Raw genomic sequence first — 25,286 nt, forward strand, 5'->3', positions numbered from 1 at the left:
AAAGAAGAGGAAGGCGTGACAGCAAGATGACGTCCGACAGTTTATGACCACCCATCGTGCACGGTAAGTAACATTTGAATAATCGTTTTTAGGGTATTTTTTAGGGTATTTTTAGGGTATTATTTTAAAATGGGGGGGTTAAAATAAGATTAGCGTTGCCTGAATAGCCTTTTTAAAGGCTATTGAGGCATATGTGGGGCTCATACAGCATAATTTTGCTGATGGAGCCCCCTTAAAAGTTGGAACTTACCTAACTAGACTGTATTACAATTTGGATGGATGTTCACTATTCTACAGTACTCCAATAATAGAGTGAATTAAATACAGGAACGTTTTCAATCTTATCCAAGTGCAATGGCTTAATAATGTATATATACAGTCCCAGTGCACCTGCAAACATACACAGTTGCAGTTGAATATAACTCTTAAATAGGGGAGGAGAATATTGAAATACAAAGCCTAAGTCCCCCAATATATTTCATCCTAAACCAGCGTCTTCAGGGAATATGGAGCTACTGACACTTTTGTACAGGTAATAGGTGTTTCAGAAACCTCTGATGATGTCACCAAGGGGCATGTAACTGACTTGGACCAATCCCCTTTGATACTACAGAACACCTCCCTGATTGACAGGAGGTCACTCCAATAGGGAATGTTCCCTGTGGCCATGCACATCAGTTTTCTTGTGCAGGGACAATACCTGGTATGGCATTTCCGAACTATATCAGTTTGCACATGGCCAGCTGGAACTAATATGTTTTTTAAATAAAAAATTTTAATTTCAGTTGTATTTCGTGAATACATCTCATTCTTCTTAATATTCAGCTGTGCTTCCTCACCTTACCACATCATCAATGTATCTCTACAAAATAAAGCAAGTTCTATGTAAACCTTGAAGCCTTTATAAAAACATGCTCAACCTCCCACCATCCATGAAATACATTTGTATAATTTGGTGCATACACATGGCAACCAATTTGAAATGTTTATAATCGGTGCTATCAAATAAAAAATACATTTTATTGAAGTGACTTCACCTCGGTCAGGGCTGCAGGGATTGGTCCAAATAAGTTACATGTCCCATGATGACATCAACAAAGGTTTTACAATACCTGTTCCCTGTGCGAACGTGTCAGTAGCCCCACATCCCCTGAAGATGCCAGTTCACATGTTGGAGGGGGCTTATCTTATCTTTGTACTTCCTATTTAAGAGTTTTGTTTTATCGCTGCTGTACACAAGTACACAGTGACGGTGTATATTAAGCTCTTGCACTTGATTACAATGGATGGTCCCATTATTTAATACATCATTGGAGCATTGTAACATAGTGAACATTCTATCTAGATTGAAATACATTCTTTGCAGGGAAGTTCCAACTTCTAAAATGTGCATATTTTGCTCTAGGCAAATATTTCTTATTTAGAGAATCAAACAAAAGTGACTTTTATATAATTACCGGTACACATGTGGACAAAATTGTTGATACCCCTCGTTTAATGAAAGAAATACCCACAATGGTCACAGAAATAACTTGAATCTCACAAAGGTAATAATAACCAAACTACATGTTGACAAGCCACAAAGCTTCTGGGAGAATGTTCTATGAACAGATGAGACAAAAATCCAACTTTTTGACAAGGCACATCAGCTCTATGTTCACAGACAGAAAAATGAAGCATATCTTGAAAAGAACACTGTCCTTACTGTGAAACATGGAGGAGGCTCTGTTATGTTCTGGGGCTGCTTTGCTGCATCTGGCACAGGGTGTCTTGAATCTGTGCAGGATACAATGGAATCTTAAGACTATCAAGGGATTCTAGAGAGAAATGTGCTGCCAGGGTCAGAAAGCTTGGTCTCTGTCGCAGGTCATGGGTCTTGCAACAGGATAATGACCAAAAACACCCAAGAATGGCTAAGAGGAAAACATTGGACTATTCTGAAGTGACATTCAGTGAGCCCTGACCTAAATCCTATTGAGCATCTTTGGAAGGAGCTGAAACATGCCATCTGGGAAAGGCACCCCTCAAACCCAAGACAACTGGAGCAGTTTGCTCATGAGGAGTGGCCAAAATACCTGCTGAGAGGTGCAGAAGTCTCATTGACAGTCACAGGAATCGTTTGATTGCAGTCATTGCCTCAAAAGGTTGATTGCAGTCATTGCCTCAAAAGGTTGTGCAACAACATATTAAGTTAAGGGAACCGTCATTTCTGTCCAGGCCTGTTTCATGAGTTTTATTTTATTTTTTTATTCTGTTGAAGTGAAAAGCAATGTCTGACTTTCATTTGTTCATTTTCATAATTTTTTTTATTTATTTTTACTTTTGTCAGAGTCAAGTTATTTCTGTGACCACTGTGGGGTTTTCTTTTCATTAAACGAGGGGTACCAACAATTTTGTCCACGTGTGAATAAGTTGGAAATTGGTCCGTTGTAAGACAATCCCTTTATGGGGCATATGACTGACTCTATGTAACTTGTCTTGCTCATTCCCCTATTTTCTGGATAGTTTTCAAAACTTGACATGTCACGGAGTACATTTTTTGTTGCAATTTACCATGTAAAGTCTGACCTCTGGGACCCAGACTGATCCTGAGAATGAAGGGATTGTAGCTTTGGCATAGCACTGGTATTTTATTTATATCCTGCACAGTTGGGTGACCGGGGCTTCAGTGAGCCGGATTCACTAGTCTGCTTCCACTCTGCTTCCTCCCCGCTCTGGGCAGTGAGTGCTTACATCACATAAGACCACGAAGCAGAGATGACGTGGGGAACAGAGGAGGAAGTAATGCATCCAGCTCATTGCTGGGTCTGTGGACATTATGTGTGAGGGCACTGATGGGGCATTATTCTGTTTGTGGGAGCAATGGAGAGGACATTACACTGTGTGAGGGTACTGAGGGGCCATTATACTGTGTTTGTGATCACTAAGGGGAGCATAATATGATGTATGGCGGCACTGATTGGGCATTATATGATATGTGGGAACCATTACACTGTGTGCTTCATTGTGTTGTTTGTCAACTTTGCGAGGACAATAGGAGGTCACAATACTGTTGGGGGACAGTAAGAAGGCAGTATTCATAATTATTAAAGGGGTTACCTTGCTGTATGTGGTGGACATGGACATGAGGGTTACAGCCTGTTTCTGACCCCCTGGTCTTGTGATTATAACTGGCTCCCAACCCTCATGTTGCTTCTTAATTAGAGATGAGCGAACACTGTTCAGATCAGCCGATCCGAACAGCACATACCCATAGAAATGAATGGAAGCACCTGTGACGCCGGCCGGCCGCCGGCAAAGTCAGCGTCACAGCTGCTTCCATTAATTTCTATGGGTGCGTGCTGTTCGGATCGGCTGATCCGAACAGTGTTCGCTCATCTCTATTCTTAATCCCTCCTCTTCTGAGCTGAAAGGTAATTTACATATGCAATGGGGGCTGGCTGACTCTGGTATAGTGCACCACACACTGCCCTCAATGTGACCTCAACAAAGTTTGATTCCCTTTGTGGCCCCCACACCATAAAATGCCCCTTTGTGCCCCCAGTGTTGATCTATAGGACACAATATCTTTTGGTCTAATTACTTATAACATGTATTCTGATGCCGCAGTTCGGGGAGAAATAGAGATTATCTGTATTTTATTTTGTGCTAAAGGCAATACGGTATTCATGTCTCTCTGACACATAATGTCCTAGGTCTCCGGGAGTGTCTGGCTATATCGGAGATTTGTCAGCCCTCTCATGGTCCATCTATTCAGGAGCCCCCTGGTCATTCCGGGAGAGTAAGCATTTATGCTTTATGATACATGATGACTTGCTGATTCTTGCATGTGTTCTTCCATCAAAGTCTCAGAAATCATGTTTGCTTGAAACTTAAACTGCAGTAAAAGAACAAACCAAATCTACAGTACTATTTACTAGTGATATTAAACATTTTTCACCCTGTTACAGTCTGGTGTTTTCTTTCCTGTGAGTCACATGATGTCACATTTAGTACTTTTTGTAACGCTGAAATACAACCTAGCCTATGTAAACCAGCCTACTGGGGAAGTGACCCCTTTACGTTACTAGTGGATTTGGCTTAGAGCTAAACCAAAGAGTGAAATCTAAAGGATTGTAACATTAAAGGGGTTGTCCAGTTTCAGACTATTATTTAGAGACAAATGTTTTTGTATGTATAATAAAAAATTGTACAATTTTCCAATATACGTTCTGTATAACCCTCACGGTTTTCTAGATCTCTGCTTGCTGTCATTCATACTACTGACTCCCAGTGGATAAAAATCAGTCCATGGTCATGTGATGAGCGCACAATAGCATTGGGTTCTCAATATTGGTTTGAAACTGGACAACTGAACAACATCTGCAAGAAGATTTGGACTTTCCCACAAAGGATCTACAGGTCTCCTCCCCCGCATTAGTATCTGTAACCACCATCTGACATACACATGAATCTAGAGTTTCTGAAGGGGCAGTAGGTAGGAATCGTGAACAGATAGAGTTCAGTCATGGGAATTGGTTAGGCAGAGGCAGCAGATGAGACAATGGAAGGAACAGGAACAAACACACAACAACAGACTGGAATAAAATGGACCTTATTCTTCATGGCTGGATTGGTGTGGGAAGGACCCATAAGAGGCTTAGAGCTTAGCCATGTGGATTGTACACTTTAGCACATTGACACTTTTTGGGTCTGCAGCCATTGCATACTTTCAACCAACATCAGAGTGTTACTATACAGGGGAGAATGGTGGTTCAGAGCAGAATATGAGCCCCCAGGAGAGAGTGAGCCGGCATATTGTTACGGCCATTTGTGTGTATATTTACCATTTTCAGTAATAAAAAACGGTATTTATGTAATACACTTATGAGTGTTCTGAATACCTTGTTTGGTGATAGACAAATATTCCTCCTGACCACTCTGACACGTGTCAGTGAGTGAATGGTAATAAGCCACCGCCATTGGTGTCCCCCAAAACTTATCTTGTAGCTTCTTGCTGCTCCCTAAACACCTTCTGGTTGTTCAGACCATACTTGCCAACCTTGGACTAGGTGTGTCAAGGAGAATGGCAAGTGAAGTGCGTTATAAAACCAATGGCTGCCATACCCCCTTTCGTTGAGATCATGCCCCTTTTGGGGGATAGGCCAGACTCCTTTTAATGATGTGAGAATAAAAATGTGACAATGACACCCCTTTTTGTGGCGTGATGGCACATAGTGTGTCCATGTCACGTATAGAATGGCAGAGAGTCTGGCAGATGCAGAAGTATTTATCTGAACCTGGGAGATTTGCCAGTTCCCCGATGTTTCAGGAGTATGGCTCAGACTGACCTGCATAGGGGGAAGGTGAATTTTCCTGGGTGAGCCCCTGAAACAAGATAATGACGTATTTTAATCATTGATCAGATAATAATTGATCAGATCTAATGTTAAGAAATATTATTTCACTGCTGGGTCTTGGATTAAACTTCCCACAGATGGGGTTGGGAAATCTACAGTAAGTGAATGTAAGCATGTCTGGGATAAACACATCTATCCTAAGAATAAAAGGAGATAATATAGGACAGACTAGATCGACCAGGTTGTCTTTGTCTGCCATCAATCTTCTATGTTTCTATGAACATTGGCCGAATATCTAATACACATTAGATAGTTGACGGTCCTGACAAATTCTGCAGGTTTGGCCAACCTTAGTCTAATGTGTATTAGGTTTAGTTCTGAAATCAGTGTGTTGTAGGAACTTGGATTAAACACAAGTCTGACAAAAAAAAAGTAAGATATAAAAAAAAGTGAATTCATACTTTTACCTTTTAAGACTAATACTTTCTCCTATATATTACAACACATGATTAGTTACTCACAAAGCTGTGATAATAACTTTTAACTCTAGCTGCGTAAAATGGTTGAAATCCTTCCAGACCATATGCATTCTATGCTAGACCTCTTCTGATCCCTGCTCTGCCTGAATATTAGCGGATACATCACAAGACACAGGCCCTGCCATAACACAGCCTCAACATCCTAACACTGTGTGCCCAAATGAACGATCGCTCATAAACTGGCACAGATTTCAAGCATCATTTATGATAAATGACCTTGTCCACTAGCTATTGTTGTGGCCATAAAGTAGCACGTGGTGGCTTGTATTTGGGTAGATTTGTGAATATAGCTGTTGCTTCACTCCTGTGTGTTACATGAGCGTGGAGAGGAGTGTAGAAGCAGAGTCCCCCTATAAGGGCACATCCAGGTCATCCATGCGTGTGCACTAAGCAAGATGTACGAGTACCCCACAAAATTGGTATACAGTGAGTAAGATACATTTTGAACGAGTCTGGATTCATGACAACATACATACATATATGAATAGTTACACACATTCCACGCTGTAGACAATTAGCTGCAATTCTTGACAAGCACAGTTTAATGTACATTGTATTCATGTGTGAATCAGTCATATATAAAGAAGATTGGTGAACTTTAATAATGTCCACTTATTGATGCTACAAAAAAATCTACAGAAACACAAAATATAGAATCGCAGTGACACTACAGAAGTGACGCTTCAATGTCTTCCTTTCACGTTTGCCTTGCACATTTTATGGATAGACACAGTAATCTGCTGGGCGGATCATTACAGTGGATCCTTGGCAATTTCCATTACAAAGTCCTTGCCAATGAATAGCATTTTTGTTGTTGAGCTTAGACGCAAAACAGGCAGCGTACCACCAGGCACCACCATAACTAGTTGCACAATTACCGGCGTAGATATCTTGATCTTTGTCCTTTGCAGAGAACTTCATGTTGTCATGTGTGGTCCCTGCCTGAATTGAAGACATGGCATCTCCAGCTATACCTGTGTAGCTGCCGAGTCTAACTTTGTAGCCATTGGCCTCATCGTCTATACTGAAGAAGTTGTAGTCAGCGTATTTCTCTTCATGGTTATTGTCAAGGATCACAAACCGCACTTGGTAGACTTTCTGCTTAGTAATGTGATGAAGATGCTCTAAGCCCAACCAGTAGTCCTTCTCCACATTCCCAAAGCCATATTTGTAAGTGGTCCAGGATTCATCCCAGGCTATCTCCGAGTTGAAGCTATTTCGCTGGATGACAATCCAGCCGCCACTCTCTGTAGTCATGTCACAGTACACCACCAGTGGGTGCGTGCCTTTAGGATGTATAATGTAAACTCCACTTTCTTTGTACCGTGTTACTTCACTGCAGTCTTTTGGAAGCTCTACGATCAAGCACGCATAGATTAAATACTGTCACTTCCTAGGAGACACATATACTACAATGGCGAGTAATATATAATCTGGTGGTGCAAAATTCAAGGAAGGGTTTGACTCCACTTAAAGTGAGTCCTGAACATGAAACTCTACTTTTCTCTCCGCTCTGTGTTTTGCTCTAAGCCCTTGTCTCATATTGATTTTATTCAATTTCCCATTGTCCTTTCTGCTCTTCTATTATCCACTGTGATCACTGACCACTACTCATTGTAAGGGTGGGCCGTTAGCATCTGGTCAACATTATTACACGCATTGCTATATTATTTTAAGAAAAGTCTGTGGATTTTCCATAATTCAAGTTGAACAGATCAGCTTGGGCACCTTACACAGCTGTCCCAAGCCATCCACAGCCTCCAATTCATATATTTTAGCAGCTATTTCCCTCTCCAACTCCATGAAAACTTGTTCACAACATGTCTGTGCACACGTGATTTTCATCATTCCAATCCTCTGTCAGTGACCACCACACAGTAATATCACTCCCTCCCCTTGTGATATAGCTTCCATCTAGGAAACCCTGCCTTGACTACATGCTGAAAAACTGCTACTTTTGGTATATAAAGGTTAACTTTCTCTTTTTTTTTTTTACATAACTTTTCTTTCTCTGTCTCCCTCCAGTACACCAGAGGGCAGGTATAATAGATGTACAATGCATAGACTGCCAGCCATCAAAGGAGATCAATGTTGTTTAATCAGCCTTGGTGTGGTGAGATTGACCTGCGGGGCCCGTCTTATGGGCCTGGTCATAGCTGCCACCACTGCAACCCTTATAGCTCTGCCTAGTGCCCCAAGGCTCTGCTTATTAAAGGAATTATTCACTTTCCAATATTGATTATCCTTAGAAGGTTTACATGCCGGGAGCTGCGCTGCTCACTCACTGTACAATGTGTAGCGGTAAGTATAGATACCTTAGGGCTGTCCATTTGAAGTCTATGAGACCCTGCTGCAGTACTTAATTCTGCCACTGTTCTTTGTATGGCATGTGAGCAGCACAGCTCCCGTTAGGAAAACATTATCAGAACAACAGTCTGTGCTATCCTGTATCTAAACCAAACATTTTTATTAGCTGGTGGTCAATGTCCATTCCTCCCAAGCCAAACAAACACATCCTCAGTTTGGCCGAGTTATGTTTTCCTGACACAATGAATATCCGCTGTGTCAGATTTATGAAGATTAAACTTACGTTCCAGCTGCACTTCATCATCATTTCTTGGTCTTCGATGACGTGTTGAGACTGCACACACCAACGCAAGTATCCACAGGTAATGCAATATCCCTAAAAGTCATGCACATGTTACCATATAACTGGCAAATTTCATGAACAAATCTGCTAACTGGAGACATTCAATTTATGATGCAGTATGTGACATTAGCTACAAATAGAGAATATTGATTTAGTTTTAAAATGGTGTATTGTTTTGCTATCAAATGTTACAGTTAGTAAAACATCCACTAGAGGGTGCAGTTGTCAGATTCAACCTTGCTGGCAGGTAGAAGTGACAAGCTGGTCTGGTGTAGCGGGCCACATCAAAAAAATCGCCACGGTAAAAACCGCAGTGGCAATGCATCGTGTTTTTTCCCGCAGCGCTTTTCACAGAAAGTCCGCTGCTTCTATTATACCTAGAGGGAAACCATTCGCTTTTCTTTAGGTATAATTGACATGCTGTGATCTCCAAAACGACAACAGTTTTGGAAATCACATCATGTCCACAGCGTTATTTTTTCACAAATCCACCTTGTAGTAACTGTAAAACGCTGCGTTTTTTTCTATGGTGTTTCCGCCACAGCCAAACTGCAGCATTTACGCCACGTGGGACCCCGGCCTAAATGTTCTTTTTTGACACGTGAAATAGATTTGTATGAATAATCTCTAATAGTTACCTGTCCGGTTACTAACAGAATTTTAGATCACAAAACCAATTCATGCATATAATATCTTTCTATATATGCAAAAATATAACTGGCTATGCGCTATATTCACAAATGTGTCAGATTGTTTTTAGTTAGTTTTTTTTTTTAACCACAATTGCCTGCAGATAGTTTCATTGTAAGAATTGTGCTGCAGATCTGGGCAATGACTCTGTATAGCCATGGAGCACTAGTGTTCAGACTCGCAGTATGACATGAATTCAGCGTCGAGCTGGCAACCAAAGTACCACAATAATGGCGTTACAGAAGACATATACATTTGAAGGGTATTATAACCTATTTACTAGGGGATATTGGAGGATGGGCCCCCAGAATCAATTTATTTGTTGGGCTCCTGGAATCAGCAGGTGTCATTAAACCTTTACAACACATAAAGTTGATAGAATATAATAACTATATACCACTGCACTACTAAAGGCCAGATACCACCGCACTACTACAGGCCAGATACCACCGCACTACTAAAGGCCAGATACCACCACACTACTACAGGCCAGATACCACCGCACTACTAAAGGCCAGATACCACCACACTACTAAAGGCCAGATACCACCGCACTACTAAAGGCCAGATACCACCGCACTACTAAAGGCCAGATACCACCACACTACTACAGGCCAGATACCACCGCACTACTAAAGGCCAGATATCACCGCACTACTAAAGGCCAGATATCACCGCACTACTAAAGGCCAGATACCACCGCACTACTAAAGGCCAGATACCACCACACTACTAAAGGCCAGATACCACCGCACTACTAAAGGCCAGATACCACCTCACTACTAAAGGCCAGATACCACCGCACTACTAAAGGCCAGATACCACCGCACTACTAAAGGCCAGATACCACCGCACTACTAAAGGCCAGATACCACCGCACTACTAAAGGCCAGATACCACCGCACTACTAAAGGCCAGATACCACCGCACTACTAAAGGCCAGATACCACCGCACTACTAAAGGCCAGATACCACCGAGATACCACCGCACTACTAAAGGCCAGATATCACCGCACTACTAAAGGCCAGATACCACCGCACTACTAAAGGCCAGATACCACCGCACTACTAAAGGCCAGATACCACCGCACTACTAAAGGCCAGATACCACCGCACTACTAAAGGCCAGATACCACCGAGATACCACCGCACTACTAAAGGCCAGATATCACCGCACTACTAAAGGCCAGATACCACCGCACTACTAAAGGCCAGATACCACCGCACTACTAAAGGCCAGATATCACCGCACTACTAAAGGCCAGATACCACCGCACTACTAAAGGCCAGATACCACCGCACTACTAAAGGCCAGATACCACCGCACTACTAAAGGCCAGATACCACCGCACTACTAAAGGCCAGATACCACCGCACTACTAAAGGCCAGAGACCACCGCACTACTAAAGGCCAGATACCACCGCACTACTAAAGGCCAGATACCACCGCACTACTAAAGGCCAGATACCACCGCACTACTAAAGGCCAGATACCACCGCACTACTAAAGGCCAGATACCACCGCACTACTAAAGGCCAGATTTGATTGTTATTAGATGGGTGCCAGTACTTTTCAGGTAATGGTACAGCCACTATATGAGGCTCAAATCTCTGCCATTTCTGCACATACAGCATCCAGACCCGAAATGTAACAAATAAAATGTATTTGCTGTGTCTCTCCTGCACCAAAATATTGTCTGTCGCATGGTATATCATTATTATAATCCAGTGGACAACAGGAATATGACGTTCAGCAGGACTGTACTTGGAGGGGAATTATAGACGAGGAACCTCCATCTGAACCCAGCCTAATCCTCCTGACTGCTAAAGCCAAGGGCAATATCTAAAGACACTGGAGAATCTACTTACCCATTGTCCTGATCTCTTCACTCCCTGAACTCTACTTTCTAGTGTTCTCCTACTTTCTTTTTACATCCCCTTTATTGCTAGAACATACTATGCCACACCACGGAATAGGCATGGGGGCAAAGTCCCTGCGTGTTTTTAAGACATATTACCATTGATTGCTTTAACTCCTTAATGTCTCCTATCAAGGTTCATGATCTATAAAGATACAGGAATAAAACGGTTTGCCTCTTACCATTGCAGCCACTGCCTTCCAAGAGTCATAGGTTATGTAATTTTCTGTATTCATATACAGGATTGCATTTTGCAGAGTGAGTTACATTTTTTAATGGCACCATTTACTGTACCATATCATGTATAGGGAGACTTTCCAAATATTATTTGTGGGGTGTAATCAAATAAAAACTGCTGTGTTTTTTGGGTTTTGTTTTTGTGAGTTTCACTATGGAGTAAAAATTTATGCTATAATGCAGACCAATACAATTACAGCAATAACACATTTAGATGGTTAAATAAAGCATAAAATAAACTGTTTAAATTAATTATTAATATATATATTTTTAATTATGTTTAATATAATGTTGCTCCTAATCCCACTTCATATAGTCCCTTCCCTCCAATTTGAGAAGACTACCTCCTTACACAGACCACATTTTCTGGGATGGATTTTCATTTTTCATACTAGTCATCTTCTTTGAGAAGACCACCACATCAGAGTTACTGATATTAATGGAAAGTCCTTCAAAGTATACCTTCCTATTGTGTTGTATTTCCTTTTCTTGATATGAAAATTACTTTTTAAACAATTGACCATATTGTAGCTAAAAAAAAAAAAAATCAGCCATTCTTCCGGAAGGAAAGTTCAGATTTCCACTATTTAGTCCTTTGTTCTGTTTCGTCATAGGATCAAAACAGACTGACAAAGTAATAAAGTGATGTCTGCAGATGGTGCAGATTCTCTCTACATCCGTCATCATGGACTTTAATGTTAAAAACATAAAATGTAAGTTTTCTTCTGTCTTGTTTGTTTATTTTCGAAACAGATAAGAAAGTCCTGCAGATCTACATTACAGATGAAAGAAGGCGAATTATAAGTGGATTATATGTACAGTGGTGTAAATAAAGTCTTGTGGGCCCCGCTGCAATCTCTTATCTGGGGCCCCCTACCTCATCCCTACAGTGATGGTTACGGGTCCTTAGTGTGGTTAGGGTAATCTGTGGGTCTCCTTGGCTTATGGGCCAGATGGAAGCTGCAATCTCAGTACTGATGCCAGTGCTTATGGGCCCCCCTAAGGCTCCTGGGCCCAGATGCAACTGTACCCTCTGCACCCCTCAAGTTATGTGAAGTTATAAATGTAGATATAACAAAGATTTGGAGGTCTATTCTTATAATTTCAGTGCCCTTTGGGTGACTGGTTTGGTCCCAGACACCTGCAAAATAGTATATACAATAACCATGATTAAAAAATCATAGCTGCATGTTAAACACTGGTATACAAAAATTCTACTGGCATAGTTATAAAACTTGTCACATTGTGCAGTCCGATAAGTGGGCACCATGGGATAAAGCAGGAAGTCCTGACCTGCGAGAAAACTACCGTATATACTCGAGTATACGTCGACCCGAATATAAGCCAACCCCCCTAATTTTACCTCAAAAAAACGGGGAAAACTTATTGACTCGAGTATAAGCCTGGGGAAAAATGCATGACATTCTGTTTCTGCTCATGTTAATCCTAACCGGCTTCAGGCCTATATGGTAATATCCCATAGTGGTAGTGGTGGTAGTAGTAATAGTCTGCTAGCACATGCTTTGGGCCTGTATGGCAACAGGCTGCTACTGCTACCATAAAGCTTTGGGCCTGTATGATAATGCCCCAGTAGCAGCCTGTTGCCATACAGGCCCAAAGCCTGTACTGGGGCATTATCATACAGGCCCAAAGCATGTGCTGGGGCATTATCATACAGGCCCAAAGCCTGTGCTAGCATTAACAGGCTATTACTACTACCACAGGCTTTGGGCCTATATGGTAATATCCCAGACCACGTGACGTCTGGGATATTACCATATAGGCCTGAAGCCGGCTAGGATTAACATCAGATCCCGGAGAGGTGAGTAAAACTGTTTATTATTTTCTCTCACCTCCCCTGGGGCTCCGATTATTATACTCTGGGTTCTAAAAAGACCCCCCGGAGTATAATAATAGCGGCAGTGGGATCGTGGTTGGGGCTCGGGCCTACTCACTGCTCCCGCTGCCACCACTGCTCATCTTCTCCCGCAGTTGCTCCTGTGTCTCAGCGTAGGGGGCGTGATGACGCCACCTGTGCTGAGACACAGTAAGACGTCATCGACACACGCCCAGCGTGTGATGTAGCCGGGGGAGGGGCCGGGACTGGAGCGGGGGCCCGCTGCAGCCGAGTCAATACGGTCGAGTCAATTACCGTATTGACTCGAGTGGTAATTTAACTGGTCCCCAGTAAAAGACATTTGTGGGAGGCTGTTGGAACAGCGCTGCTGTCGATAGGTGGTCGGTGAGGCAGCACTGTCTCCAGGGCCGTCTTAAGATGTTTCCAAGGCAGAGAAGATGCTCTGGAAACATCTTGGGGAGGTCCTGGAGGCAGCTCTGCCTCCAGGACTCACCTATCGGCAGAAGCGTTCCTCCAGCGCCCTCCCACAGATGTCTTTCACTGCGGACCAGTCATGTGACATTTTCAATTACCGTATTGACGCGAGTATAAGCCAAGGTGCACTTTTTCAGCACAAAAACTGTGCTGAAAAACTCGGCTTATACTCGAGTATATACGGTAATTAACATATGGACGAAAACCGGGATATCTAAAGGTAGGGGAAGAATAGCCTTTCTTAAGACTATTCTGATGTGGGTTAAGCATAAAACGGGATTCTAATGATGGAATCCCTTTAAACCCAACAGAATGTTGTAATGCTATAGGCACACTTGGTCTCATTTTCTGTTATCACCCCCTAATACTGGGCTTCTGGATGGAGATGAAGGGATGACTGGCACACTTTATAACTTTATACAAGGTGTCCTGTTAGATCCCTTTACTTAGTTGCTCAATCTAACCTCTAGACAGTTAAAGAGAAGTCTTCCAGATTGTCTCTTTGCTTATGCACCATGGCCGCGGCTCTTACAACAAAGCACTGGAGGCATGTTAACCCCCTGATCAGTATGAAGAACACAATTTTTGATTCACAATTTCACAAATTTATTGTCAAAAGTACAAATAAAAAAAAAAAGTTTAGTTAGAATTCTTGATAGACATGAAGATTTCACTTTGAATGGTGGATTGTAATGAATACTTTCCATATGAGCAGCCCAGGAGATTGCTGTAGATCAGGGGTAAACTATATTTGGCACTCCCGCTGCTTGTTAAATTCAACCACCAGCATGCTCCATTCACTTGTATGGGAGTTCCAAACACAGCAGATCATGCTGGGATTTGTAGTTTCACAACAGCTGGAAGGCTTCAGATTGCCTACCCCTGTTGTACATCCTACTCCAATGTCACTACAGGAAAAATATATTATTATATGCTGTTTACTAAGAAGAATGGCCTCCTATGTAATACATAAATAAGTAAGGGGACATTCACACTTGCGCCCGTGTCTGCCCCATGTCATTCTGCCAGGTTTACGCCCTCAGCCCTGGCGAAACTGGACCGGAGACGACTTCCCAGTGGTCAGCTTTTAAACCTATTCATTTGAATTGTTTTTTAAAGGTCCGCCTGCTGTCTCTCCGCAGGGGAAACCGTTTTTTTTTTTCGGCTGGACAAAAGTCAGACACGCAGGACCTTATGTCCAGCCTAAAAAAAAACAGAGGTTGCAGGCGGACACCGTGGATTACCTTTAAAAAACAATTCAAATAAATGGGTTTTAAAGCTGATCGGCGTGAAGCCGTTCCCTACAAGTGTGAACACCCCCTAAATGGTACACAGGAGCCACTGTTTTAGAGCAGCTCTCTGCTTTGACTCATAGAGGGATGTCCACAGTTGGCACATGGAGTCCCTAGAGCTACATTATTGTACCGTACATAGTCACGGATATTGTACCACAATAGAGGCTCAGTACTTAGTTCTGTCATGTACTTGACAGGTGAGTTAATACAGACAGAGCTGATCACATCTATAGTTATGATTGTGAAATGTACATTGTTGTCCTTGGCTAGTCTCTATTTGCTACTAGACAATGAGTTTTATTACCTATTATACAGACCATTACAAGGGTGATTGTATATAATGGTTGGTATTACGAGCTTTGTTGGCACTGATGTCTTGCTTTCCAATTTTACATGCGCAGTTATGACAGTATGTGTCATTTTACAGATCTGTTTTTACAATGTGCAAATCTGAATTCTGAATTTTTTGTAAACTGGATTATACGCAGTAATCAGCTGGGCGGATCATTACAGTGGATCCTCTACAATTACCTGTACACAGTCCATACCATTGAATAGCATTTTTGTTGTTGAGCTTGGAAGCAAAACAGGCAGCGTACCACCAGGCACCACCATAACTAGTTGCACAATTACCGGCGTAGATATCTTGATCTTTGTCCTTCGCGGAGAACTTCATGTTGTCATGTGTGGATCCTGCTTGAATTGAAGACATTGCATCTCCAGCTGTACCCGTGTAGCTGCCCAGTCTAACTCTATAGCCATTGGCCTCATCATCTATACTGAAGAGGTTGTAGTCAGCGTATTTCTCTTCATCATTGTTATCACGGATCACAAACCGCACTTGATAGACCTTCTGCTTGGTAATGTGATGGAGATACTGTATGCCCAACCAGTAGTCCTTCTCCACATTCCCAAAGCCATATTTGTAAGTGGTCCAGGATTCATCCCAGGTTATTTCTGAGTCGAAGCTATTCCGCTGAATGACAATCCAGCCGCCACTCTCTGTAGTCATGTCACAGTACACCACCAGTGGGTGCATGCCAGTAGGGTGGATTGCATAGATGCCACTAGCATGGTATCGTGGGATTTCACTACAGTCTTTGGGTAAATCTAAGAAAATATATTTGGGGGGTTAATAAAATGCTATTTTAACTTGCACCAAAAAAATTAAATAAATAAATCCAGTGGTTAAAATGTCTCTGCAAAACTCAAGCTGCGCTACTGAAATAATGTAAGATCTACAGCATGATCATGAACTATTATTGAAATAGTCATCAACAGAGATGGGCAAAGCTCTCAAGATTTGATTCTGGTTTGGGTCCCAGACTCATTTAGGGTCATACAAGTTCAGTGCAAACCACAACTTAAAGGGGCTCTATCAGCAAAATATTGCTGTATGAGCCCCACATATGCGCGAATAGCCTTTAAAAAGGCTATTCAGGCACCGCTAATCTTATTTTAAACCCCCGTCCCATTTTAAAATAAAACTATAAAAACATATAGGTAAATCATACCTGAACGTGCACCCTGGGCGGTGATGCATGATCCGACGTCATCTTCTGGCACGCCTACCTCTTCTTTCTTCTTCTTTCGGCGAAGCCCTCCGGTCCTGTTTTATCCCCGGCTTCATCTTCATCCTGGCTCTTCCCGACTTCATCTTCATCCGCCTTCCGGCGCTTCAAATCCGATTGGTTGAAATCTGGCACGTGCGCAGTAGCGCTCCCTCCGGAGCTACTGCGCACACTCCAGTGGCACTGCCATTGAGAAAATGGCACCAGAGTGTGCGCAGTAGCTCCGAAGGGAGCGCTACTACGCACGCGCCGGATTTCAACCAATCGGATTTGAACCGCTGGAAGAGGATGAAGATGAAGCCGGGAAGAGCCAGGACCGGATGGCGTCGCCGAAATAAGAAAAAAGAAGAGGTAGGCGTGTCAGAAGATGATGTTGGATCGTGCATCACTGCCCAGGGTGCACGTTCAAGTATGATTTACCTATATGTTTTTATAGTTTTATTTTAAAACGGGACGTGGGTTTAGAATAAGATTAGCGGTGCCTGAATAGCCTTTTTAAAGGCTATTCATGCATATGTGGGGCTCATACAGCAAAATTTTGCTGATAGAGCCCCTTTAAATAGGCATAAAACATAGTGTAGAACACTCTTAGAGCTCCTATGAATCTATCTATCTGTACAAGACAAACACAGCCAAAGTTATGTCAAAGTGAAAATGAGATGTCTGTCTAACCATTCTCTGCACCGTCATTCGCTTTCATGCAATTTAACAGATAAAATGCTCCAAAAAATACCCTTTTTGGCTAAAGCCCCATACTGAGGAAACACCGTTTTTTTGTTGCAGATTTTGCTGTGTTTTTTGAGCCAACGCCAAGAATAGCACAGGAATGGTAAATATATAGAAAATTCTTAGGGACCCTTCACACGGAGTATACGCTAGCTGATTCTGAACGTGTAAACGTTCCGAATCAGCGGCGTTTAAAACAGATGCCATTGCTTTCTATGGGAGCTGGAATACGTGCGCTCCCCATAGAAATGAATGGGCTGCTTTTTTCCATTCATTTCTATGGGGAGCACACGTATGCCGGCTCCCATAGAAAGCAATGGGATCTCTTTTAAACGCCACTGATTCGGAACGTTTACACGTTCAGAATCAGCTAGCGTATAATCCGTGTGAAGGGGCCCTTAGACTGAATTAACACAGAATTTTTTGGTCAGGAATTTGGTCAGGAATCCACCTCAGGGTAAGTTTCACACGGGGTTTTTTGGTAGGTTTTTGCTGTCCGCTTGAAAAGTCGGACATCTTTGGGAACGGACACTTAAGGACACCCACGGACAGTAAAAGAACGCACCCGATCTCCATTTAAATCAATAGAAAATGTCACGGACACAGCTAGTGTCCGCTGCTAATGTCCGCACAAGATTTTGAACGGACATTAGCAGCGGACACTACCTGTCGGACACCGACGGTAGTGTGAACGCCCCCATATAATAAATGCCCTTATCTCTACTCCGTTTACAATTTTCTACTTTTAATCCCCTTATCTGTCCTCTAGGGAACGGACAGCGTTTGCTATCAGCATAAAAAGGTGTCAGTATACAATCAGTATGTGCATCAGTCCATTTTAAAGTCTCAAACTGAATTCAAACGAACAGATGGCATACTGATGTGTGAACCAAGCTTTAAACTTCTTGCTTCTTGCTCTGTGATTGACAACCTGCCTTCCTGTCAGATCTAGGGCAGGTTCTTCCTCCCTATTTAGTCACATTCACACTGGTGCTTGCTATTGCCTTGTGCGTACTTGCTTTTTCTCTCGCTGTTATTACTTATATTCTGATTCTTGACCTCTGGCTTTCCTTATTGACTACTCTTTTGGATTCCGATTTTGACACTTCATTGCTCGACTGTTACTGACCCCTGGCTAGCTGACCTCCCTTTGTTGTTATTGTCTTGTCTGCGTTTTGTGTGCCACGTATATAGGTAGGGATCATCTCTAAGTTGCCGCCTATTGGATAGGACCAGGCAAGAGGAAGGGACAGTGGGGGACTTCAGCTTAGGACTCACTGTCTCCTGTGCCCCTTTCTCCCCAGGGTTCATCTACGCACTGGGGAACTGCTGTCTGCACTTCCCTAACACCTACCATGGCTAAGGCCCCACATAGCAGGCCACAGTAAAAAAAAAAAAAAAAAAAACCTCTGAAGAAAAACATGGCAACAATGCATTGCGTTTTTTCCTGCAGTGCTTTTCACAGAAGAAGACAGTCAAATTGTATAAAACATGCTTAAAATTGAACATACCTTTCTTCACATGGTTGTTTTGACCATCTATAAAGAAAATATATACTGTAATATGTTTATAATATATAAATAAGTAAAATATATAGAATATGTTTAATAAGTGCAACATAATTAATATGTGGTAGAGAAGATCTCAATTCTAAAGATTGGTTATCAAAGGTAAACATATTTATCCTAGAGAAGAGAAGGCTGGGAATGGATATTATATTATATTGTATTATATTATACTGTATATCTCAATGCAAGTTAGTTTGTACTAGCAAAAAGCTTATTTTTTTTAAAAAAGGATGAAATATCTTCCATGTAAACCACAATACACAGGGCTACTTGTATTCATGTAGAACATTAGGGGGACCTGGCCAATTACCAGCATGGGTCACAAAGTCATTTTTTTCCTCTTCATGACAATTTTGATCCCCATTATTGACATCCCCATCAATCCCTCTGCAGCGACTTGGGCTTTATAATTATAAAATGGTTAAACTAGATGGATTTTTTTCAATCCTTTAACTATGTAACATTGCAACTAAAAGAAATGAATATTAATAAAAAGATAAATAATGTATTTGTTTATTCTAGTGAGTGTACCCCAAATCTGGTTTCACAAAAAAAAATTAAAATAAACAAAACACTTACTCTTCTCATCAAAATTATCTCCCCGTTTTGGATTCCGGCGATGACGACTTGATGCTGAGCACACAAGGGCCAAAATGCAAAGGCAATAGAACAAGTCTAAAATGACAGAGAAACTAAGTAATGGACTGCTAATACAAATGCACAGTTGAAAAAGAAGGTGTTACTTGTATCTTATGTTTTACGAGAAACCTTCAAATTTAGGCAGTTAGTGAATATTGATTTATATCATAGAAAAGGGAAACAATGTGATGGGCAATGGAGAAATTGTGCAAGAAACATATGAAGCTCATAAGGCTGGGTTCACACGGTGCATTGTTGTTGTGGGTTTTTTCTTATAAATCAAAGCGTCTTAAGTCTTAACTGCAGGCTTGTGTAATTTGAATCATTGGCACATTTTACACATTTTGTTTTTCAGTTTTAAGCCAATGACCATTACCCCTCGTTCACATCTACGTTTTGTAATCCATTTGGGGAGTCCGCATGGGGACCCCCCGAACAAACTACCAAATGCATTTGCAAGCGGTGTGCAGTAAAAGCACATGGACCTCATAGACCATAATGCTGCCCGCACGAATCATGCAGAGAGGAAAGTAGATTGTGAAGCACAATCTTGTGGCAAGCACACGGACCCCATTATAGTCTATGGGGATCCGTGTGTTTTCACTGCACACCGCTTGCAAATATGTTTGGTATTCCATTCGGGGGGTCCCCATGCGGACTCACCCAAACGGAATACCAACACAGATGTGAATGAAGCCTTAGACTAAAGCCCCATGTTGCAGAAATGCAGCTTATTTTGTAGCAGATTTTGCTGCATTTTTTGGAGCCAAAGCCAAAGCTTCTTATACTGCTCCCTTCCAGTACTGGCTTTACCTCAAAGTAACACAGAAAAATCTTTAAAAAATAAATAAATAAATAAATAAATAATTGCTTTTCCACAACGTGCGGGAAAAATACTGTAGAGATGCACTGTGTGAACCCAGCCTAACAATATTATTAATCTTTCACATTAATAAACTCAGACCCCAGCTTTTCTTTTACCCAGGGCAAAAATTCATGTCTATGCCATCGCCCTGTATGTACAGTAAATACCCTGCCCAATTTATAGTGCCTTGTTGGTACCTAATGATACAGAACCTGGGCCGAATTCCTTGCTAGTCCCCTAGCAATGCCCATTCATTATAGGAGATGGGTTTCGGTTGGAAAAAAGTTCCACATTTCGAAGTAAGGGATTATCCCAGTTTTTTGTTCTGTATCTGGCGTATTAAATAGTTAATAACTTGCCTTAACAAAGATTTAAGTTATAAATCATTTATTCACATGGGAGGGTAATGGAAGGACAAACATGAAGAATTCTTGCCATGGTCTTACAACCCGATGTGAAAGCTGTCAGCAGTATACAATATAGTGCTCTGCCAGTACCTGTATACAGTATAGTCTGTAGTAAGAGTCTCTACTTCACTCACCCATCTTGTCTTGCTGCTTCTCTGTACTACAAGCTCCTTGAGATCCTTCCACTTCCTCACTACCTTATCAGCTAAAAGAAAATCTGTAGTTTAAAGAATTAAAGGGTGCAAAGTCCTTAAGTGTTATAAAAAAATTACTTATTTAACTCTTTCGAGAGGCACCATCAATGAGTGAACTGCAATGGGCTTCAACGAACCATTACAAAGCCAGCAGTGGATTGAGCTGAAGGTAAAAGAAATAAAAGAACTTCCTATATATTTCCTATTACTTTGGTAGCCATTCTTGGCTTTAGCTCAAAAAACCGCAACAAAATCTTCAACAAAAAAAAAGCTGCGTTTCTACAACATGGTGCCTTAGCATAAGGTAGAATGCACATGGCGGTGTGCAGTGGCGTAACTACCGGGGTAGCAGCGGTAGCAGCTGCCACAGGGCTCGGGACATTAGGGGCCCGGCGACAGCAGTTACCACTGCATTTTTTTTTCTTTTTTTAATAGGCCGTTATCGGTTGGAGTTACTCCAGCCGGTAACGGGACCTATTTACTTACCGATCCTGGCAGGGGCCCGGGTTCGGTAAGTGACACCGCGGGCCCCACAAACACTATCATTATATTCGGGGGTCTTTTCAGACCCCTGAGTATAATGATTGGAGGCCCTGGAAAGTAAAGGAACATAATAAACGTCTAAATAGTTGTGTGATGTTGTGCCTGCGTCCTGGGTCATGTGACGTGAGTATGTCATTAAAGAAGGCCGACATCACCAAAGATTGCAGCGGAGCGGAAGATAGGTAAATAACATTGTTTTTTTTATGTATCCCCCTTGGTCTCCAATTATTATATTAATTATTACAATAATTGTTCATGGGTGTTCATTATGGGGCATAATACTGTGTGTAGGGGCCACTATGGGACATACTACTGTGTACTGGGGCCACTATGGGGCATAATACTGTGTGTAGGGGCCACTATGGGACATAATACTGTGTGCACAGGCCACTATGGGGCATAATAGAGTGCACAGGAATGTGTGTGTGGGGGGGGGTCGATTAGTCGAGGTCTTGGTCGGTGTCGGTCGTGTGTGTGTGTGTGTGGGGGGGCCATGTTAAAAGTTCGTCACAGGGCCCTGCCATTCCTAGTTACGCCACTGGCGGTGTGTGTGCCGCCAACCGACAATGGTAAACACATCTTCATGGCTAGTGTTGCTGGAGCATATGCTGCATATACTATAGACTTGTTTAGATGTCGGACTTTATTTTGATACTCCTTTACTTTGCACTTGCACTGTGCACCGGCACTCTATTTTGCACTTCTTTTATTTGGATTTCTCTTCTGTTTAACTTATTATGTACTTTTATTGTATGTGCTATTTACACTGTATCATGTTAATATTTGTCTACAGTCTTCCAATTCCATTGGTAATAGCAGAATTTATAAGGATCACACTCAGGAAATAGACTGGTGTTTTTGCAGTGACCCTCTGCATTACACTATACAGTATCAAACATATGACCTCCCCATGTTCTTGGGTCCCTACACTTCCTGGGCCATATAGAAGCTGCAGTGACTGCTACATAGTTGCTCCCATTATATTTTTCACAGAAATAAGAAGTGCTGAGGGTGCCCAATTCCCCAAAAAGCTAATAATAAATACAATATTCCAGAGGTCAATTACATTGTTTACTTCAATCAAAAGTATGACTTTGATAGTCTATTAAGCTTGAAGCTTATCAATGTAACTTACTTATTAACATATAAGCCCCAGACATAGAGATGAAAGCAACATGTTATCTAACCACTTGGAAATGGTAAGCCTAGAGTGTGCTGGAACCTGATGATGAAACATTATTATCTTGTTAGATTAGATAGAATATGTTATCACCCCATAAAAAGGAAGCTTTATCAATCAGGTCACATGTCATGAGATGTCTAGTACTCTGCTATAGTAAATAAGTATCTACAATGCTGCTGATAAGTATTTTACTATAAGGATTCATGCACAGGACCGAGTGTACAGCCCGAGAGGGTTCTGATATTTAACAGAAGACACTTGGACTCCAAGTGACTTTCATCTTACATTGATATCAGTGAGCAGTTCTGATCTGTTCCGAATCATAGGACATGCTCCATAATCCTTGAAACGGAACCAAGGCTGAATTTAGTCTCAACCATCAAGGGTGAGAAAAAATCCTTGCTGAATCTAAAAAAAACTATTACAAGGCCAAGGCTACTAAGAAATATAACAAAAGGACTTCTTGTTGGCTTTGGTTTCTTGTTAGCTCTTGTCTTTGGCTTAAAAACTGCATGAAAACCTGTGGCTCCCCCATTCACCACATGCTTTGTTAGTGTGCTAGCCATGTTAGCCCCACATGCACACACATGTATTATGACAGGTCCATGTAGGGGACCATGAGCCCAAAGGGAAAAATTAGGACAGGTCCTTGTCAGGATTCGGGAATGCCATGGCCTTCCTGCTATGCGGCGCATGCCCCGGAGGCGTGTCAGAGACTCCTCTGGCAGTATTTAGTACATCAAGGGGTTAAGTTGTCTCCTTGGTGTCAGTTTGACTGGCAGGTTGTCTGGCCAGTCCAGTGCCGCACCTCCCATGAGGGAACCTGAAGTGACCGCTTCGGGCGGCGCTGTGCCAGGGCCCCAGGGAGGGCGGCATTTTTGCTGACCTAAGCCAGTCCAGGACAAGCTCACCGTCACTGAGCGGTGGATTGGGGAGGCCACTGGAGCAGCGCTGCTCCAGCAGCCTCCCCTCACGCTCAGGCAGAGAGCAGGTCTTCTCCATGCCTGCTCTCTGCCTGTTAAGACGCTCGCTCCGCTACGCCTGCCCCCTCTGCTAGGCCCTCCCCCTCCACTAGGCCCGTCCCCTCCGCTCGGCCCGCCCCGCCCCCTCCTCGGGGGGGGGGGGGGGGCGGCTTTCTGACGTCTGCTTCAGGCGTCAGAAACAAATGGTTCACCCCTGGGCCAGTCATTCCTATCTGTGATGGGTGGGGTTGTATCTCAGTTCCTATTTTAGTCCCCTCCCCCCATGTTCATGGCCTGCTATAGCATTCAGTATCTGTTTGCAAACCTCCAGGTTCTCTATAACCTTACCTGTCCACTTGCTACAGCCCCTTTAGCTTTGCTTTTGCTTACCCTTCCTGTTCCCTGCCTGTTTAGTTTCATTGTTTATGTTTGTATTCTATTTCTTACCAATATTCACCACTGGTCTAGTCTGAATACTCTTAACAGCTATTGTTCTCTGTTACCTGACACCACTAGTATACTTGGGTTATTTCTTTTCACTTCTCAGCCCACTGTTAGGGTAACTATAGGGAATCTATTGTAGGTTCCTGTGAGGGACATCCTTGTAAGGACGTTACTCTGAGGTTAGGCAGGTTCAGTCAGGGAATCTGTTAGGGATAGTTCCCAATCTGGTTCTGCCCACGTTCCTGGATTTGCACCCAGCCGTAACCAATCCAGGTCAGAGGTTGCAGGGACGTCTGGGACTCTCCTCGGCCACAGATTTCTGGGAGCTCCAGGTCAGTGCCTTACAGTCCTATTCGTGTCCATGTGGCATGGGATCAGCAATGAAATCTATAAGTTCATGGAACCATACTGTACATCATGGAGGTTCAGCCAGTGAATCTGCAATGTCTAACCTACTACTTAAAAGGAAATACATGACTTAAAGGAGTTGTCCACTTTCAGGCCAATCTTGAGAGACAAATGTTGTTTGTATAATAAAGTTGTACAATTTTCCAATATACTTTCTCTATAAATTCCTCACAGTTTTCTAGATCTCTCCTTGCTGTCATTCATTCTGTTACTTCTAGAGGATAAAACTCTGCCCATGGTCATGTGATTTACGGTCCATGGTCATGTGATTTACGGTCCATGGTCATGTGATGAGCACACAGCTGATTACCAGGCAAATGTCTGATTACTGTGCTGTGACCATTTCGAGCTGTGCACCTGTGTACATCACATGACCATGGACCGTAAATCACATGACCATGGTCAGAGATTTATCCTCTAGAAGTAACAGAATGAATGACAGCAAGCAGAGATCTAGAAAACCATGAGGAATTGATACACAAAGTATATTGGAAAATTGTATATCTTTTTATTATACAAATAATATCTGTCTCTCAATATTGGTCTGAAAGTGGCCAACCCTTTTAATATTTATTAAAAACTTCCCCTTTAAATCATTACTCTTCCTTTAAATATGTAGCTATAACAAACATTAACCTTAAGTAAAATACTCCTGGACTTTGTGACTTCATGCTTCTTAATAGTCCCTGATTTCTTCAGCATGTAGTAGGGAGGAGACCTTGCTATTTCTATATAAGCCTGGAGTCATTTCCTGGTTCCATTTATAATCACCAGC

At 42.3% G+C, this 25,286-nt stretch overlaps 2 protein-coding genes across 2 annotated transcripts; both read right to left on the bottom strand.

The window, feature by feature from the left end:
• Nucleotides 1-6,416: 6,416 nt before the first annotated feature.
• LOC142193657 (fibrinogen-like protein 1-like protein) lies at nt 6,417-11,146 on the bottom strand. The gene is made up of 3 exons (XM_075262647.1): nt 11,088-11,146; nt 8,469-8,561; nt 6,417-7,233 (listed from the first exon to the last, which is right to left on the bottom strand). The coding sequence occupies exons 1-3, from the start codon at nt 11,089-11,091 to the stop codon at nt 6,596-6,598; spliced, it is 735 nt and encodes a 244-aa protein (XP_075118748.1). The 5' UTR covers nt 11,092-11,146; the 3' UTR covers nt 6,417-6,595.
• A 3,218-nt stretch (nt 11,147-14,364) lies between these two features.
• LOC142193658 (fibrinogen-like protein 1-like protein) lies at nt 14,365-20,957 on the bottom strand. The gene is made up of 4 exons (XM_075262648.1): nt 20,912-20,957; nt 19,446-19,541; nt 18,810-18,836; nt 14,365-16,111 (listed from the first exon to the last, which is right to left on the bottom strand). Exons 1-4 carry the CDS (start codon nt 20,913-20,915, stop codon nt 15,480-15,482), a joined length of 759 nt encoding a protein of 252 aa, XP_075118749.1. The 5' UTR covers nt 20,916-20,957; the 3' UTR covers nt 14,365-15,479.
• Nucleotides 20,958-25,286: the final 4,329 nt, after the last annotated feature.

The sequence above is a fragment of the Leptodactylus fuscus genome, chromosome 2 (genome assembly GCF_031893055.1).
Source record: "Leptodactylus fuscus isolate aLepFus1 chromosome 2, aLepFus1.hap2, whole genome shotgun sequence".
Lineage (NCBI taxonomy): Eukaryota > Metazoa > Chordata > Amphibia > Anura > Leptodactylidae > Leptodactylus > Leptodactylus fuscus.